General features: G+C 46.1%; 1 protein-coding gene across 2 annotated transcripts in view; it reads right to left on the reverse strand.

Annotated features, from left to right (window-relative positions):
• Positions 1-803: 803 nt before the first annotated feature.
• mecp2 (methyl CpG binding protein 2) overlaps positions 804-18399 on the reverse strand; it is a 34651-nt gene continuing 17055 nt past the window's right edge. The window contains exons 3-7 of one of the 2 annotated variants that reach the window (XM_037685085.1): positions 17884-18098; positions 17561-17754; positions 17286-17413; positions 1667-3365; positions 804-1621 (exon numbers count right to left, since the gene is read on the reverse strand). In XM_037685085.1, the coding sequence (XP_037541013.1) occupies positions 1173-1621; positions 1667-3365; positions 17286-17413; positions 17561-17754; positions 17884-18098 (2685 nt within the window). In that variant the 3' untranslated portion in view covers positions 804-1172. Of the gene's footprint in view, positions 3366-17285; positions 17414-17560; positions 17755-17883; positions 18099-18399 lie in introns of both variants that reach the window. The other variant, XM_037685084.1, reaches the window with a different exon arrangement.

Below are 18399 nucleotides of genomic sequence, written 5' to 3' on the forward strand. Positions count from 1 at the left end.
CACACAAGTAGGCTGATTAGTTTGCCTGTAGGTCCTCATCCTTGCGGTCCAGGTCTTGATTGAGGCCTGCCAGGTTTTGATGCAGACCTGCAGGGTCTGGTCAGGGTCTGAATGAAGACCTGCAGAGTCTGGATGAGAACCTGCAGGGTCTGGATGAAGATCTGCAGGGTTTGGATGAGGACCTACAGGGTCTGGTCAGGGACTGAATGAAGACCTGCAGGGTCTGGATGAGGACCTGCAGGGTCTGGTCAGGGTTTGGATGAAGACCTGCAGAGTCTGGACAATGACCTGCAGGGTCTGGACAAGAACCTACAGGGTCTGGTCAGGGTCTGGATGAAGACCTGCAGGGTTTGGATGAAGACCTGCAGGGTCTAGATGAGGACCTGCAGGGTCTGGATGAGGACCTGCAGGGTCTGGTTAGGGTTTGGATGAAGACCTGCAGGGTCTGGACAAGGACCTGCAGGGTCTCTGGTCAGTGTCTGGTTATGAAGCTGCTTCCATCAGAAATCAAACAGGAAGAATGAGCAGTTTGGAGAAACCCTGGAAGAACTACAACTAGAGCAGGCTCTCTTATGAGCCTAGCTCCAGGTTCCAGAACCAGGGTCGGGGGCATTCTGAACCCTCACATTCAGAAGGTGGACTGAGAAGACCACTGTCTTTCAACAAAAACACGACTTGAACTCCTGAAGCTTCCTAGCGCTGCGTGTGGAAGAAAACCTACAAAAGAGATTTCTAAGAAACCAGTTTAAGGTGCAAAGCGCTGGTCCATGCCATCCAAGGCTTCCAGTCCAGGACCAGGTTCAGTGAGGGCGTACGGCGGTCTTTACGAGTTGGGGGTCATCGCGTCAGAGTTTAAAGCTATAGAACAGACACAACACTAAAGAAAAACATGTTCTATTGAGAAGGAAACATCATTGGCGTAATGATTTAAGTGTGGATCTTTAGTCCCCCCCACACACAGAGACTAGCAGGACACAACAGCTGCCTTTGATTATAGAAGTATATACACACACCCACACATATTGTCTTGTTCCTTTCGTTGTTTCCAGCTGTGCCTCAGCAATGGTTTCTACGTCTACAACTTTACTAACACCTCTGTAAAGTGCCTGGTTACAGTCCTCTCCGTCTGGTCCGGTCTCACTTTGTCAGATGGTTTTCATCGGGCCGACCGATCAGCTCACTCTTTCGCCGACAGCAGTCCGGGAATCTACAGTTTCCTCACAGCTGGGACAGGGAACGGTGGATTGGGGGACAATGTCTCTAAGCTCCCTACCTTCACCTGCTTCCTCTGGCTCTGGTTGTAGTCTTGCACTGCTATCTGCTCCAGGCACAAAACTGGGCCCAGATACTCCAGAGGGTCCTGGAGGTCTCAGCGCACTGTTTGACCCTCTGTCCCCTCCTAAAACCTCTCTGCTCTCTGATGATGTGGTAAGCTCCCTTCTTCCCTCCATCCGGACATCCTCTGTGCTGGACTCTCTTCTTTGGAACTGGCTTTCTTGACTGGGCCGTGTAGTGCTCAGGTCTTGGGGCTGTTCGTTCTGGTTTTTCTGAGTTGGGATAAGGTTTGTCTGGGATGCGAGGTTCTGCGCAAGAAGCCTGGTATGCTGCGAGTGGGACTGGGGATGAGGTTGTATCCGTTGAAAGTGGTGGTGTGTTTGGGACTGGGACAAAAGTGGCCTAGACTGGGACGGAGATGGTCTGGCTTGGGCTCTGTACTGAGGTTGGAGTTGTTGGCATGATGGGTCTCTGGTCTGTGTTTGGGGCAGTGCCTGATGCCTAGACTGCAGGTGAGGGTGGGGTAGGGCTGGGCTCCTGGTCTGGGGTTGAGACTGAGGATGTATCAGGGTCCTAGTTTGGGGTTCACTCTGAAGTTGTGTTGGATATCTGGTCTGGGGTTGAGACTGAGACGGTGTTGGAGTCCTGGTTTGGAGTTGACTCTGAACTTGTGTTACGGTACTGGTCTGGGTTTGCGACTGAGACTGGGTCAAGGTTCTGGTCTGGGGTTGACTCTGAACTTGTGTTAGGGCTCTGGTCTTAGGCAGAGACTGAGGCTGTGTTGGAGTCCTGATTTGGGGTTGTAGTTGTGTCTGGAGAAATAATCTGGACTGAGATTGTATTTGAGGTTGAGAAGGGTGTCTTGGCAAAATTTGGGAAGGATGTGTTTCTGGTTGGGGATCCTTTACTTGTGGTGGAGGACTGTGCAAGAAGGGTGCAGAGTAAGGTGAAGCACGAAGAGCTTGAAGCTGGGTTCGTTGCTGAACTTTAGACAGGGTTGGGGGTTCTTGGAGCCGTGGTTTGGGTGGGATGTTTTTGGCAGGGGAGGTCTGTGGTACAGGCTGTTGAGGCTGGGGATGGGAAGAAATGGGCACCTTGGTCTGAAGATGGGGCTGAGGGTGGTGAAGTGGTTGGGGTACAGGTGGAGTCCGAGATGAACTGGGGATCTTGGACTGAGAACAAGGCTGAGGATGCTGGTGGGGTTGAGGGATAGGATTCTGAGATTCAGGTGGGGACTGAGTCTTGTGTAGAGCTTGTTTGGAGACGAGCTGAGGCACACTCTGGGGTTTCACTTCAGGTTTGGATTGACTAGAAAGTGCTGAGAGTCCAGGTACTGGAGGATGAGGAGATGACTGCTGATCTAATGCTGAGGCAGGTAACTTTTGGTGATGATGATGATGGTGGTAGTGATGATGGTGGTGTTTATGAGGTGGTCGTTCCTTCCTTTTGTGACTTTTTGCTGGGCTGATGCTACTAATGCTGCTGCAACTCTTTTCACCCCCACCTTCATCTTCACCTAGTTCCTGTCCTATGCTTCCTGTTTCTCCCGATCCGTTTTTTTCCTTGTGCTGATGACCTTTATGGGATTTGTGTCCAAGCGATTGGTTGTCATCTGAGGCACAAGCTTGCTTTTGGGACTGGCTCTGTTCAGAGGGGGTGGGCTGAAGGTCTGAGCTTAGAGCCCACTCTGTTGTCCTTCCCTGTTCCTCTGTATAAGTCCTGTTTCCAGGTTCTGCACTTGTGACTGTTTGAGCGTGAACACATTCCTGCTCTTCCACTGTCTCTCTTGTTTTGCGTTTTTTGATTGGCAGGGCTGTTTCCTGAACAACAGGTTTGGAGGAAGACTCTTTGGCTGCTTTTCGTCTAGCTTCAGCAGCCAATATGGCAGCTGCACTGTAGCTTCCAGCCGTTGAGCTACCAGAAACTGAAGCAGAGGAGGTGGAAACCGGAGTCATCAATGGTACCGGTGCGGCTGATGCTGGTCTTCGTCCTCGTTTCTTAGGAGCAGTATGAGGTGGAGGAGGAAGTTCCTGTTGGGATTTCCTTTTTCTACCTGGACGGGACTTGGCAGTAGGAGTTGGAGACCCCACCTATAGAAAAAAAAGCACATTATCAAGGAGCAGTTTTTCTTGTTGTTGAATAATAATCAATAAACCAATACAAATGCTAAAGCCCAACCAATATAATGGCAAGGCCGATATTTTTTACCGATATAGGCCTTTAGAGACCTATCGGTATCGTGATAATTGTGCCATTGTGCGCCAATATAAGCGCTTCTAATTTCACTCCCTAAAATGTTGGAACCAGCTGTAATTGTAGAATGTGTCCAGCAGAGGGCACATGAAGACAACATTCAAGTCATGGCCGTTCACGTTAAGTTTCACTTTCAGCACAGCCGAAGTAGGGAGCAATACTGTGTAGCGTATTTTTCTGAACAGCGCATGGTGAGTTTACTTTAACTGATCTGTAAAATAAAATAAATCAACAATAATAAATTATCTTCAATCTTCCAACCTGCTTTCCATTAGCTACATGCCTCTCAAGTTAGCAAGCTAACGTTTAGATAACCTAACATAGGCTATTGCCTGTAAAACTTTATCCAGAACAATAAATCTAATGTAGCGGTAAAATATATGAGTGTTAGTAACGTTATTTTTGTCGTCCTCAATGAAATGCATTGTTTGTCTGAAAACTTTACTTTTCTACAAAGAAAAATAAACTCTGCTGCGATCAATACTGATAAGACCTTTACCATACATGACTGACTGTTTAAACAATGAACAGGAAGGTGTTTCTTTGTTTAATTGATATTTTTGTAACACATGATAACTTCATGGTGAATAGTTGAGAACAGAAAATCAGAATCAGAATGAGCTTTATTATCATTGCACCGAGATACAACGAGAACATGTACGTACAGTCGTCCGAAAGATGGACGTAGTGCATGAAGCTCCTGCTCATTAGCGCGGCCCTCTTATTCTTATTCAGAATAACATTTTTGCTTAGATGAGAAAAGGTAAGAAAACACAACGGGAGAAGGTATAAAACAAAACCTCTCACACCTAGTCCTAGACAGGGCACAATTTGAGGCATCAAAAAACCTACTACAGCACAGCACATAAATAGACATGATACATATAGGCCAGTGAAGACATTGAATTTTAAGGGAAGGTCGTAGCATAGCAGCACGATGGCACAACTGGTAGAGCTGCTGCCTCTCAGCAAGCAGGTCCCCGGTTCAAATCCCAGTCCGGGTGCCTTTCTGGGTGGAGTTTGCATGTTCTCTCCGTGCATGCGTGGGTTTTCTCTAGGTACCCCGGTTTCCTCCCACAGACCAAATAAAACATGCATGTTAGGATGATTGGTAACTCTAAATTGTCCCTAGGTGTGAGAGAGAGAGTGAATGGTTGTTTGTCTCGTTTGTCTCTATGTGTTCCTGTGATGGACTGGAGACCTGTCCAGGGTGTACCCCGCCCCTCGCACAGTGATTGCTGGACATGGGCACTGGCGACCCCCGTGACCCAAAATGGAAGAAGCGGGTAAAAGATAATGGATGGATAATGGATGGATGGATGGTCGTAGCATAGTCCAGAGCCCCCCCTCAGCCATTGTCCAGATAAGAGGTGTTATTTATCATCAGCTCGGTTGAGGTTCTGTCACATGTCCACGGCCTTGGGGAAGGGAGGGGTGAGGAGACAGACAAAGCGTCTTTGTTGTTTTAAAAACATGCCAGGAGGAGTTGAGATAAGGCCGCCGTCAAGGCCACAGTTTGGGTCAGGCAGAACTGTGAATTGCTGTTCCTGTCTTTTAAAGTCTTGCTAATACTTGCTAGTACTAGTAGGCTGATGGTCCTTCTTGAGCATGTGATCAGCTGGTTCTGGTTGTCAGCAGCAAACTGGTTGATCCACTCTGAGAAGGTGCTATGTAAGAGACTGAGCTGAATACAGCACCTCAGACTGAAGAAGTCTTTCGGATGAGAGACGAAACGTTTCTACATTTGTTTTGCTTTGTTTTTTGAATGTCCAGAGGACCAGATTGAACTTTTTTAGATTTTTCTACCTGGATTATTGAGCAGCATCAGGATATCTTGCTAGTACATTTCTCAGAAGGGGACTCCAAACAGCCGAATTGATCCCTTATGCCGAAAGTCGAGCTTACAGCTTTCTCCAAGATTGGGATAGACAAAGCTTTTCCTTAGGCCCTATTTACACGGACACGATGGGGGGAAACGTAGGTTTTTTCGTATGTTAATTAGAGGAAAAGATTTGCGTTGACACGGTCACATTTTGTGTTTACATGCATCCAGAGGATTCTCCCCCGCCCTCCCGAATCCGCTGTAGTTACCATGCCGGGTCATTAGATGGCGCTGTGAATTTTGTACCTTCACCTATGCGTTCTGCCTCGGCATGCTCCTTTCCTGTGAGCTAAAAAGCTCTGCTAACAACAAGTTAAAGCTGGATTTTAGATAAGAGTCGACAGATTTGACGCCAAGCGGGACGCTTCGTCTAACAGCTCCACACCGGTCGCTGAGTGGACCAGAACCGAGTCGACAATGTCGAACTTAACTCCTTGATAATCAGTAGCTGTTTTACAGCAGGTAAATCAAATGTTCTTAATGTTTGCTTGTGTTTACTTCTGTTACAAAACAACCAACTGAGTTTTTATTTTTTTCCTGAAAGAAGAAGAAGCTGTCCTCCCACCAGGCGGACCGGTTCTGAACGAGGCTCGGCCCAGGTGCAGTGCAGGAGGATGTCGAAGAGAGAGATGTGGATGAACTATTTATTTAAAATTCCCTTCAGTTCTTTTATTCAATCCATTCAATGTTTTAAGCTGCATTAAACAAAGTAGTGACAGCCTGAACGAGCCAGATGAACAACGTGGGACCAGTACATCCAGGATGAAAACAAGAGTCCAGTTCATTAACGCAGTTAACAGTTAACTTGTTTTTAATAGTGTGTTCAGTTTAATTATCAGTGTTTGTGTGACACACAGTTTGTGGTGTTGAATAAATAAATAAAAATTAAACCTGATGTCTTCATTTTCAACTTTAGTGTTCACGCTTTATGTTTAGCATCATTTTAAATTTGAATTACATCATGTCCAGAAAGCTTCATTTAGCTCAGAGCTTCATTATAACTCACACTAACATAAATACTGTTTATTATTATTAAACTTATTATTTATCACATTTAGATGTTATAGTGCAGCGCGACGTGTGCACGTGGCGACGTGTGCACGTGCCTCGTTCTATAAACAGCGACATTAAAACTGGATCAGATTGTGTCTCTTCCAACACAGATGTTGGTCACAGCAGCTGCAATCTGACGTAGATTAACTACGAGATTAAAAATATATTCCATCAGTCGTAGTTCAGAAAGACGTGTGTCCGCCGCCATGTTGATAGAAATATAGCGTCTGTCCAGGTGTGCGTGTGTGCACGTGGTTTAACACAAAGCCTCAGCGGGAGATGTTTACATCATCAGCGGGGGGTCAGAGAAAAACCTCCACTCTGGAAGGTGGGTTCAGAAACCTCCGGATTCAAAGAGGGGGGCCACTGGTGTCGAGTAAATGATCAGCAGAACCGCAGAGAGAAAGAAGTGGATTCATTCAAAATACACGCCGTTTAAACGGCCCCTTAGTTTACACATTTCCCAGGTAAGTCAGCCTGTTCCGAGGCCAGCTGGGGAGAGATTCAGATAACCACAATTGTTGATTTATTCAGGCAGATTATTTTCCGTCAGCCTTGAGTCTGTACTGATACTTCCAAGGTCCAAAATGTCCAGATTAGGGTGCATTCCACTGGTCCGTGCTTACGAGCCTCTTCAAGATGGTTTTCATGCTGACAAGTCCCAAAGCCGCAGGTGGCATGGGATTCAAATCACTTCCAACTTATGGTTTCACTCGTAAAGCATCTGCTTTTGAGTCCTCCAGCACGAACCAGACTTTCACATAGACAGCAGCCTGTCAAGGTCTAAATTAGCTGCGGCCGTCTTCTTTGAATGTTGATAAACAGGATCCAGACTATTCCTAAAACAGGAAGCATGTTATCATAAATCCAGTTATCTGCAATTTCAGTATCCTCGGTCGATATAGCAGAGGTAGACACACCCCCCCAGAGATATATCCAGCTGTATGCATGTCATCCGAGCAGATGAGGGTTCTCCAGGACCCTATCACTTTGTTGAAAATAATTGTAATATACATCGAAAGTCCAGTTGGTCAGATCCAAAACAGTAGTTTTCATTTCGGGAGATGTGTAAAAAATAGGAGCTGCTCCGAAACGCAGACAGAGAGAAAGAAAAAAAAGGCAGGAGGAGAACAGGGAGCGTGGAGAAATGCGTGCTGAAAAAAGGCCATGAAGCAACAGATTCACGGCTGAACAATATGAACAGATTAATAATAACAAGTGAACTGATTATTAATCAAATGAACTGATTGATAACAATAGTCATGAACTGATTAGTGACAATAGAACCAAAATAACAGTCACAACTTGTGACTGATAACAACATCTCACACTATAATGCATGCAGACAGATGTGAGTTTAAACGGGGTTCCATGAAACAACAATATTCATTCTGTTAAAACACTAAGGACAGAATGTGTCATGAAACGGGCCGTCACATCACGTAAATAGAAACGAATAAATGAGCAGGGTGTTGACCACGCAGCCGCAGTGCAAATGTCCTGCATTGTCATACCATTATGCAGAGCAGTCGAAGACGCGATACCTCTGGTCGAGTGCGCCCTGAGGTTATCAGGAGACTCTAAATCTGATGCTCTGTAGGCTTCAGAAAAGGCCTCACACAACCAGTGTGACAAGCGCTGGGTGGATAACGGGCGACCTGCATATGCATCTCTATAATGCACAAACAAATGTTGAGTTTGAGGCATTGCAGCTGTGCGCGCTATGTAACACGTCAATGCCCGCACAGGACAGAGCAGATGGAAAGATGCTTCTTCTGATTTGTGTGTGTGTGTGGAGGGGGGAACCCCTCCAACGATATCGCTCTTGATTTAAAAGAGCTCGTGATGTTTTAGGCATAAAAGCTGGATTCGGTCTTAGATCAGCTGAGCTGCCATCAGCTTGAATTCTGAGACATGACAGAGCGACAGAGAGGGCAGATAAATCACTCACCCTCTTAGCGGATGTTAAAGCCAAATTTCTGCCACGTCTGGGCCATCAGACCGAGGTGGAGGGTCCATTCCCGTGACGCGGACCGCCCCTGGACATCACATCTGCCCCTTGTTCAGAACACCGGGGATGTAAACTGCTCTGATGGAGAGCAGATTTTGGTGTGCCCAATACAGTAGTTTTCTCACAATGTGAACATTTGGGCTGAGCGCACACACCCCTGCCGGTTTATGTAAGCAGCAGTAAACTTGTTGTCCGTGTGAATCAAAACGTGTTGATTCTGCAGCACAGGAGCAAAGTGTTGAATCACATTCAGAACCGTGCAACATTCCAGAACGTTTATATGAGCTGTTGTGAGAGAGGCCACAGCGCCCCTACAACTCGAGATAGGCATGTCACCCCCCAACCTGACAACGACGCATCTGTGAAGACTGACACATGTGACGTAGGTTTGCTGACGGGGACTCCCTCCGACAGAACCAGGGGGGTTCCCAGTGTCGGAGATCTGTTCTCACGGAGGGAGGAACAGTGATCGTCCATCTCTTTTGCTTCACCGGACCCACGAGCAAACCATCTCTGGAGGCGTCTCATGTGTAGTAAGCCCAGCGGGCCACTGTGTGAGCTGACAACATCATTCCTAACAGCTTCATGACGGAAAATAGCTGTTACTACTCTGCCCGGTCTTACGTGGCAGAGCAGGACTCTTAGAGTGTCGATTCTCGTCTGTGATAAACGAATAAACGAGCCCTCATGGTGGTTGAGTTTAGCCCCACTCCCAGATAACAGTCGTCTGGGCAGGGAGAATCGAGCTTTTTCCCAATTTATGGCGAAGCCCAGAATTAGCAGGTGTGACATCAACACCTGAGCCTGTGCCGCTGCTTCCCGTTGTCAACATGTGAAGTGGTCTGCCCACGATCACCTTGTTGAAAACTGACAGGTCCAAAATCGGTCTCGTTCCTCCAGTCCATTTTGGAACCAGGAAGTAACGTGAGTAAAAAACGGTGTTTTCCTCTCCGTCGGGAACCCCTGGACTTCTGCATTTAGGGATGAGACCTGGTCTGGCGATGACAGGACTGTCTCTAAAAACTCCTCCGAACGGAGGGGTTCAGGCTGCAAGTTGTAGCGTGTAACCCCTACTATCAGCTTGGCCATCCATCTGTCTGGCGAGCAAGCTCACAGCCACTCCGCGTAACGTTCGTGGAGTGGGCGCCCGTTTAGTTGGTGCGTCATGTTTTGACGGACGTCAGCCAGTCTACCGCCCCGATCGTCGTCATGCGCCGCGGAAGTGTGTTCCGCGTGACCCAAGGCGAGGCTTCTTTGAAAGGGCTCTGAGCGCGCCTCTGTGCTGCGCTCGGGCTGCGGGTTCACATTCATGTCTATGTGGACCGGCGTGTGTTGAGGAGAGGCGTGAGAAAACTGTTGGCGTCGCGGGAGCATGCGTTTGACACCACTGCGGTGAGACACGTGCCGCTCCTGTGCTCGCCTTCATCAACGCCGCATCGTTTGAATGAAGGCTGCAGGCGCCGTGGAAGCACACGTTTGCTTCGGTGAGACGCGTGCCGCTCCTGCTGAGAGCGAGGTTTCTCACTGGAGAGCGGTGTGCGTGCCTTCATCAACGCAGCGTCGTTTGAGTGAAGGCTGCTCGCGTCACAGGAGTGCGTTTGACACTGCTTCGATGAGAAGTGTGCAGCTCGGGCTGAAAACGAGTTATTCCACTGAACTCGTTCTGCGGACCACATTCGCTTTCGACGGTTGTGTCAAGCGAGCATCTGGTCCTTATTTTGGAGCAACGGTGATTCTGAAAAACCTTTTTTAAAGGCTACCGGTTTGTTTTGTGTGGAGGATGTGTGAAGGAGCTGCTGTGAGGTCATTCGAGCTGACAGACTGGCTAAAAACAGACACTTTCATCATTAAACGATGTTTTGTTCCAAAAACTCATGTCATCTTTACACACATCCTCCGCAAACCGTCATTTTGAATCATCTCCCCCGTGAGCTCTGCAGTTTGTTGTCCTAGGACGCCGCCTGTTGGCAATCTCAAGGAAACGCTGAACCTCCGGTTGCCGGGATGAGAAAGGCTGATGTCTGACGGGCAGGGCTGGCATAGCGGAGCGGGGAGACGCTGCTGCAGCCGTGGAACATCTTGAAAATGGTCCCGAACAGCGCGTCCGTTGCTGATGGGGGCCCTCCAACAAAAAAAACTTTCTGCAGCTCCTCCGAGAGGGAGGTGGAGTGACGAGCCAGGTGGACCTCTGGAAAACCTCATCCTCCGACTGCAATGCGAGACCGGCAGACAACAGAAGAGGCGCACAGCTTGAGGATGACGTCAGCTGCCTTGCAGAGGGAGCGCTACGTCTCCTCCAGCCTCTTGAATGTTGTACGCCAGCAGCGTAACGTATTGTTCACTGCGGCCGCCTGGAACACACACCGGTGAGCTCAGTTGGAAAGCGATGTCACCGTCTGGTCATGCTTACCCGGAGGCGTAGGACGCTGGTCCAACCTGGACATCTTTGCTCCGAAAGCCTCCGCCAGGCTCGGCTCCAGGGGGGTAGGACGTCAATGCTGGGAAACGAGGCCAGATGGGATCAGGACGGCGAGCCGGAGTAGAGCCCAGAAACCTTCCCGCTAGATCATCCGATCTGGGCGGGGGAAGGAGAGGGACGGAAAAAGTCCCTTCATGTCAGCCGCCTCCTGGATTAAGCCAGGCAGCTCCAGAGGAGGGCACCGACGGCTGGGAGCGGTGTGGTTGCCAATGCGAAAAAGGTCCAGGGGGGTTAGCATTTGCTCAGCCCCCCTCGTTCCGATACTACGCTCTCCAGGAGGGAGTGAGCAGCGGGGGCTGCTGCTGACGTCGCCTGTCCCAGAGGAACCATCTGATTCACTCCGAGAGTTGGCGATAAAAGGAAAATTACAAGATGGCGTCGTCCAGCGTGTAGCGACCTGCCACTGAAAAATACGCCTCGGTGCTTACCTTGAAACAAGACTGCTCGTCTGCTTTTCCTGGTGGAGGAGAACTCATCGGGACGGCAGGAGGTTGACGTGGCGGGGCCACAGGCAGTCTTAACAAAGGTTGGTCAAGCTAGACAACTTCCCTTCTTCGTTCTTCTGACACTGCTATTAGCTTGCTGAAGAAAAATGGGAGCCGATTACCCGCTCTTAACGTAATTTATACGGACCGGGTGGGGCTCACACAGCAGGTGGGCGTGGACTAAATTTTTCAGTGCAATGCTTCGCATGACAGGATAAACCCACTAAGCGACAGTTCTTAAAGAGCGAAGCCTATACGAAATAGAACAAATGTTTTAGGCCCGATGTCCAACTTACTACTCACAGGGGCGGCTGTGGCTGAATGGTTAGAGCAGTCATCCTCCAATACGAGAGTTGGGGGTTCAAATCCACCAGCAGTCACATGCCGAAGTGTCCCTGGTCAAGACACTGAACCTCTCATAGCCTCTGATGTGTGTCCCATTAGTGTATGAATGTGATAAATCTCTGATTAGTCTCTTTAGAATGATTTGTTCAATTATTTTTCTAGAGATCTAGTATAGAGCTGTATGAATGGATAAATGAGGAGACAGACTGTTGTAAAGAGCTTTGAGTATCTTGAAATAAGATCGAAAGGAGCCATGTAGGTACAGTCCATTTACCATTTACAGAAACAGCTAGAGGACAAGCTGGCCAAAATGGTTCAGAAAAACAAAAGTTAAGTAGTTTCCATTTTGGAATGTCACTAGTTGATGCTGTAAATTTTGTACATTCACCTAATGCACATGCGTGCTGCCTCAGACTGCTCTCAGTAAGGACTTTCCTCTGGGCTAAAAGCCCAGCTAACAATAAGTTAACAAGTTAAATCTGGATTTTGGATACGAGTCGACAGATTTGATGCCAAGCAGGACCGCTTCGTCTAACAGCTCCACACTGGTCGCTGAGCGGACCAGAACTGACGATGATGATGTTGGACTATCTACTCCGATGATAATCAGCAGTCAATTTACAGTGGGTAAATCAACGTTCTTTATTACGTTTGCTTGTTTACTTCAGTTACACAACAACCGAGTTTTTATTTTTCCTGCAAAGAGAAGCTGCCCTCCAACCAGAGGTGGACCGGTTCCGAACGAGCCTCGGCCCAGATGCGGTGCAGGAGAACATTGAAGAGAGAGATGTTGGATGAACTGTTTATTTAAAAAGCCCCTCAGTTCTTTTATTCAATCATTCAGTGTTTTAAGCTGCATTAATCAAAGGAGTGACAGCCTGAACGAGCCAGATGAACAACATGGCGTCAGTATCCAGGATGACAACAGAGAAGAAGGGTCCAGTTCATTAATGCAGTTTACAGTTAATGTGTTTTTAATAGCGTGTTCAGTTTTTTTTATCAGTGTTTGAGTGACATACAGTTTGTGGTGTTGAATAAATAAATAAAAATTAAACCTGAAGTCTTCATTTTCAACTTTAATAACATGTAACATGTTTTGCATAGTTTAAATGACATAACTTGAATTACGTAATGTCCAGATAGTGTCATTATATTCCTCCCACACTAACATAAATACTGTTTATTATTCTTACTGTTATTATTTAGCACATTTAGTATGTTATAGTCAAGTGCCACGCGTGAAATATCCACCTGCCTCATTCAATAAATAGTGATATTAGAACTGGAAGCAATCGGCGTCTCTTCTCAACACAGATGTCGGTCACAGCAGCTACATTCCAGTGCAGATTAACTACGAGACCCAATATATATTCCATCAGTCGTAGCTCAGAAAGCAGGATGTTATAATCCAACACCATTGTTGTTGATTGAAATATGCCGTTGGTCCACACGTGCGTGAAATATACGCCTGTACTGCGTATGTGCTTTAACACCTCTGCGGGAGCTGTTTACAGAACAGCGGACGGCTGCTGCAAAAACCTCCAGTCTGAGAGGTGGGTTGAGAACCCTCCAGATTCAAAGAGGGGGGCGACTGGTGTCGTGTAAATGAAGAGCAGAACCGCAGAGAGAAAGGAGCGGATTCACTCAAAATATGCACCGTGTAAACGGACCCTTATGCCCCTTTTGCACTGCCCCTAATCAGCCCCAGTTCTGTGCAGCCCGCCACAGAAAGAACCCTTTTGCACCAGCACTTGAGTATTTTTAGCTGATCTGAGGCTGATTCAGGACCTCTTTTTGTCCCTGCTTCTCTGGTGGGACCGAGCGAGCTCAGCTGAGCTGAATCCGGACCAAACGTGAATGCAGGACTCTGATTGGTCACAGGGAGGAGTCACTGGATCTCAGAAACTTTTCACTGAGTCACCATTTGCAATTTCTCTGGATGCGGAGCAGCGGCTGATCTATTTTTAAGATTTTAAAAACAATAATGACAACGCCGTGTTTAATTCTGAAGTCCAGGCATTTTTTGTGTTTGTTGACTGAAGATAAAATTGGAGCGAGCGGAGTCACCGCGGAGGATCATACGAGCTGCCGAGCCGCTGAAGCCCGCGAGGCCGGACCCCGAGCCCCGGCAGGCGGGAGGACCGGGATGGAGGGACGGAGGGTGGAAACGTTTTTTAAAAACATTTTATGTATAAAATATATTTTTTTTTATCAGTGAAGATTAAACATAAATAAACGGTGCCAACGTTATCGTGAAATCATGTTATCCCTTTGACTTTATTAAATAATCTGTTAATTAAAGTTAATTCAACTGAAAAATTATAAAAAGACAAAATTATTTGATCTCTCAGGAATATTTCCCTCAAACATGTTTAAAGAAGAGACACAGGCTTTGGTTCAACTTTATTCTAACCCACAGATGAACAAACCTCTAAACAAGATTACACTTTAATTCAAAGCTAAAAATAATATGTATACAAGAAAAAAAAACACAATAAGTGCAAATACATCAAATGATGAAGAAAAATATAGAATTTTAAATGTACAGGTCCTTCTCAAAAAAATGAGCATATTGTGATAAAGGTCATTATTTTCCATAATGTAATGATAAAAATGAAACTTTCATATATTTCAGATTCATTGCACACCAACTGAAATATTTCAGGTCTTTAATTGTTTTAATACTGATGATTATGGCATACAGCTCATGAAAACCCAAAATGCCTGTCCCAAAAAATTAGCATATTTCATCCCACCAATGAAAGACAAGTGTTTTTAATACAAAAAACACCAACCTTCAAATAATCATGTTCAGTTATGCACTCAATACTTGGTCGGGAATCCTTTTGCATGAATGACTGCTTCAATGCGGCGTGGCATGGAGGCAATCAGCCTGTGGCACTGCTGAGGTGTTATGGAGGCCCAGGATGCTTCGATAGCGGCCTTAAGCTCATCCAGAGTGTTGGGTCTTGGTCTCTCAACTTTCTCTTCACAATATCCCACAGGTTCTCTATGGGGTTCAGGTCAGGAGAGTTGGCAGGCCAATTGAGCACAGTAATACCATGGTCAGTAAACCATTTACCAGTGGTTTTGGCACTGTGAGCAGGTGCCAGGTCGTGCTGAAAAATGAAATCTTCATCTCCATAAAGCTTTTCAGCAGATGGAAGCATGAAGTGCTCCAAAATCTCCTGATAGCTGCTGCATTGACCCTGCCCTTGATAAAACACAGTGGACCAACACCAGCAGCTGACATGGCACCCCAGACCATCACTGACTGTGGGTGCTTCACACTGGACTTCTGGCATTTTGGCATTTCCTTCTCCCCAGTCTTCCTCCAGACTCTGGCACCTTGATTTCCGAATGACATGCAAAATTAGCTTTCATCCAAAAAAAAGTACTTTGGACCACTGAGCAACAGTCCAGTGCTGCTTCTCTGTAGCCCAGGTCAGGCGCTTCTGACGCAGTCTCTTGTTCAAAAGTGGCTTGACCTGGGGAATGCGGCACCTGTAGCCCATTTCTTGCACACGCCTGTGCACGGTGGCTCTGGATGTTTCTACTCCAGACTCAGTCCACTGCTTCCGCAGGTCCCCCAAGGTCTGGAATCGGCCCTTCTCCACAATCCTCCTCAGGGTCCGGTCACCTCTTCTCGTTGTGCAGCGTTTTCTGCCACACTTTTCCCTTCCCACAGACTTCCCACTGAGGTGCCTTGATACAGCACTCTGGGAACAGCCTATTCCTTCAGCAATTTCTTTCTGTGTCTTACCCTCTTGCTTGAGGGTGTCAATGATGGCCTTCTGGACAGCAGTCAGGTCGGCAGTCTTACCCATGATTGTGGTTTTGAATAATGAACAAGGCTGGGAGTTTTTAAAAGCCTCAGGAATCTTTTGCAGGTGTTTAGAGTTACGTCGTTGATTCAGATGGTTAGGTTAATAGCTTGTTTAGAGAACCTTTTCATGATATGCTCATTTTTTGGGACAGGCATTTTGGGTTTTCATGAGCTGTATGCCATAATCATCAGTATTAAAACAATTAAAGACCTGAAATATTTCAGTTGGTGTGCAATGAATCTGAAATATATGAAAGTTTCATTTTTATCATTACATTATGGAAAATAATGACCTTTATCACAATATGCTCATTTTTTGAGAAGGACCTGTAGATATCCTGATGCATGCTCAATAATCCAGGTAGAAAAATCTGAAAAAGTTAATTCTAATCCTCTGGATGTTCAAAAAACTAACAAAAATGTAGAAATGTTTCTTCTTTCATCCGAAGGACTTCTTCAGCCTGAGGAGCTGTATTCAGCTCAGTCTTATATAAATAGCTATGAGCTGAATACAGCACCTCAGACTGAAGAAGTCCTTCGGATGAAAGAAGAAACATCTCTAGATTTTGTTTTTGTTTGTTTTGTTTTTTGAACATCCAGAGGATTAGACTTAACTTTTTTAGATTTTGTAGAATCTGGTTGATCAGATTTAATTTAATTCAGTTTTTTTCTAAAACAGAAGTTGTGTCAGGGTCTGAACAGAAACATTCATATATAAAATAATAATTTAATAATATTTATCTGAGGAGCAGACTGCTTTGAGTTTAACTCATCGCAGAACTCTCATTAGCAGGACTTGGATTCTGGACACGCCTCCAGAGTCGGTCCTAAAGTGCAGGTGCAAATCCAGGCTGAGTAGGGGCAGTGCAAAAGCGGCATTAGTCTCATTGAGCCACGAGGACTCATTTACATGAGACCTGTTTTAGACAGAACATATAAAGTACAGACAACAATAAACTACAGTTAAAATAAAAGTAGTGTTATAAAACAAATCAGGGTGCCGTAAAACAAGGTGAAACAAGGTGAAACAAGGTGAAACAAGGTGAAACAAGGTGAAACAAGTTGAAACAAGGTAAAACAAGGTGAAACAAGGTGAAACAAGTTGAAACAAGTTGAAACAAGGTAAAACAAGTTGAAACAAGTTGAAACAAGGTGAAACAAGGTGAAACAAGTTGAAACAAGGTGAAACAAGTTGAAACAAGGTGAAACAAGGTAAAACAAGGTAAAACAAGGTGAAACAAGGTGAAAGAAGGTAAAACAAGGTGAAACAAGGTAAAACAAGGTAAAACAAGGTGAAACAAGGTAAAACAAGGTGAAACAAGGTGAAACAAGGTAAAACAAGGTGAAACAAGGTGAAACAAGGTGAAACAAGGTGAAACAAGGTGAAACAAGGTGAAACAAGGTGAAACAAGGTAAAACAAGGTGAAACAAGGTGAAACAAGGTAAAACAAGATGAAACAAGGTGAAACAAGGTAAAACAAGGTGAAACAAGGTAAAACAAGATGAAACAAGGTGAAAGAAGGTAAAACAAGGTGAAACAAGGTGAAAGAAGGAAAAACAAGGTGAAATAAGGTAAAACAAGGTGAAACAAGGTAAAACAAGGTGAAACAAGGTGAAAGAAGGTAAAACAAGGTGAAACAATGTGAAACAAGGTGAAACAAGGTGTTTTGACGTACCATTGATGTTGCGCCAGACGAGGACTCCGTCTTGCCAAAGGGCATCTTAACCAGCAGCTTCCCTGGAGTCTTCTCAATGACTCGCTTCATGGCCACGCCTTCAGTAGCTTGTCGCATCTTTCCGCTGCCTACACAAACACAAACACACAAACACAAACACACAAACACAAACACACAAACACAAACACAAACACACAAACACAAAAGCAGAGATGAACAACTACAAAGCACTTATAAAAACTGACACCTGGTTCACTTCTGTCATCAGTGAGTACCTTTAGGTCGCCCACGGCCTCGCCCAGATGGTTTCACCACATTTGGTTTCTTGGGAGGGCGTTTCTCACGACGAGACGGGCTTCCACGCCCAGTTACAGTAAAATCAAAGTCATTGGGGTCTGTGGTTGCGTCGCCAATCTTCTCAAAGTAGGCAACAAGTTCCACCTTGGAACGAAAAGCTTTTCCCTCCGAGCTTGAGATCAGAAAACAACAAAACATCAAGACCAGTACAACTTGGAAAAAGAACAAACATCAACATGTTAAATCTTTGTGTTTACCCTAATGCATCATTGGAAACCAGCACCAGGTGAGGTGGGCTTACTTGATCAGGTAGACATCGAACTTTCCTGCAGAACGCCCAGACTTCCTCTGCTTCAGTTTTCGGGTCCAGCCTTCAGGCAGTGAGGGGTCTTCATACATTGGTCCCCGGTCCCGAATGATGGAGCGCCGCTGCCTGGGAGATTCTTCAGAGTCACACCCAGGTGCAGACTCTGATCCTGGTCCTGTCTCTGAAGAACATGGAACTGGTTCCAACACCTACAGGAAATAAGTGAGCTGAAACATCTGGAGCTCACCCTGAATGAAGCTCTGCTGTTTGGTTGAAGGTGTTGGATGTTATTTTTATCTAGACTGGTCCTACGGTTTGGATCTGCTCAGAGACGGGATTATAATGAAACTATGACCTGGTTCTGACTGGGTTAAACTGGGCCAGCAGCTCTAAGAGAGTCTCCCTGGGATTCAATATCAGTCAAGGAACAGAGTTTAATCTGCCACATTAGGTAGAAAGGCTTTTGAAGCACCGTCTCATATTTCGTAACACGTCAGAACCACATAAGAT

The sequence above is a fragment of the Nematolebias whitei genome, chromosome 11 (assembly GCF_014905685.2).
Source record: "Nematolebias whitei isolate Nwh7 chromosome 11, NemWhi1, whole genome shotgun sequence".
In the NCBI taxonomy this organism is placed as follows: Eukaryota; Metazoa; Chordata; class Actinopteri; order Cyprinodontiformes; family Rivulidae; genus Nematolebias; species Nematolebias whitei.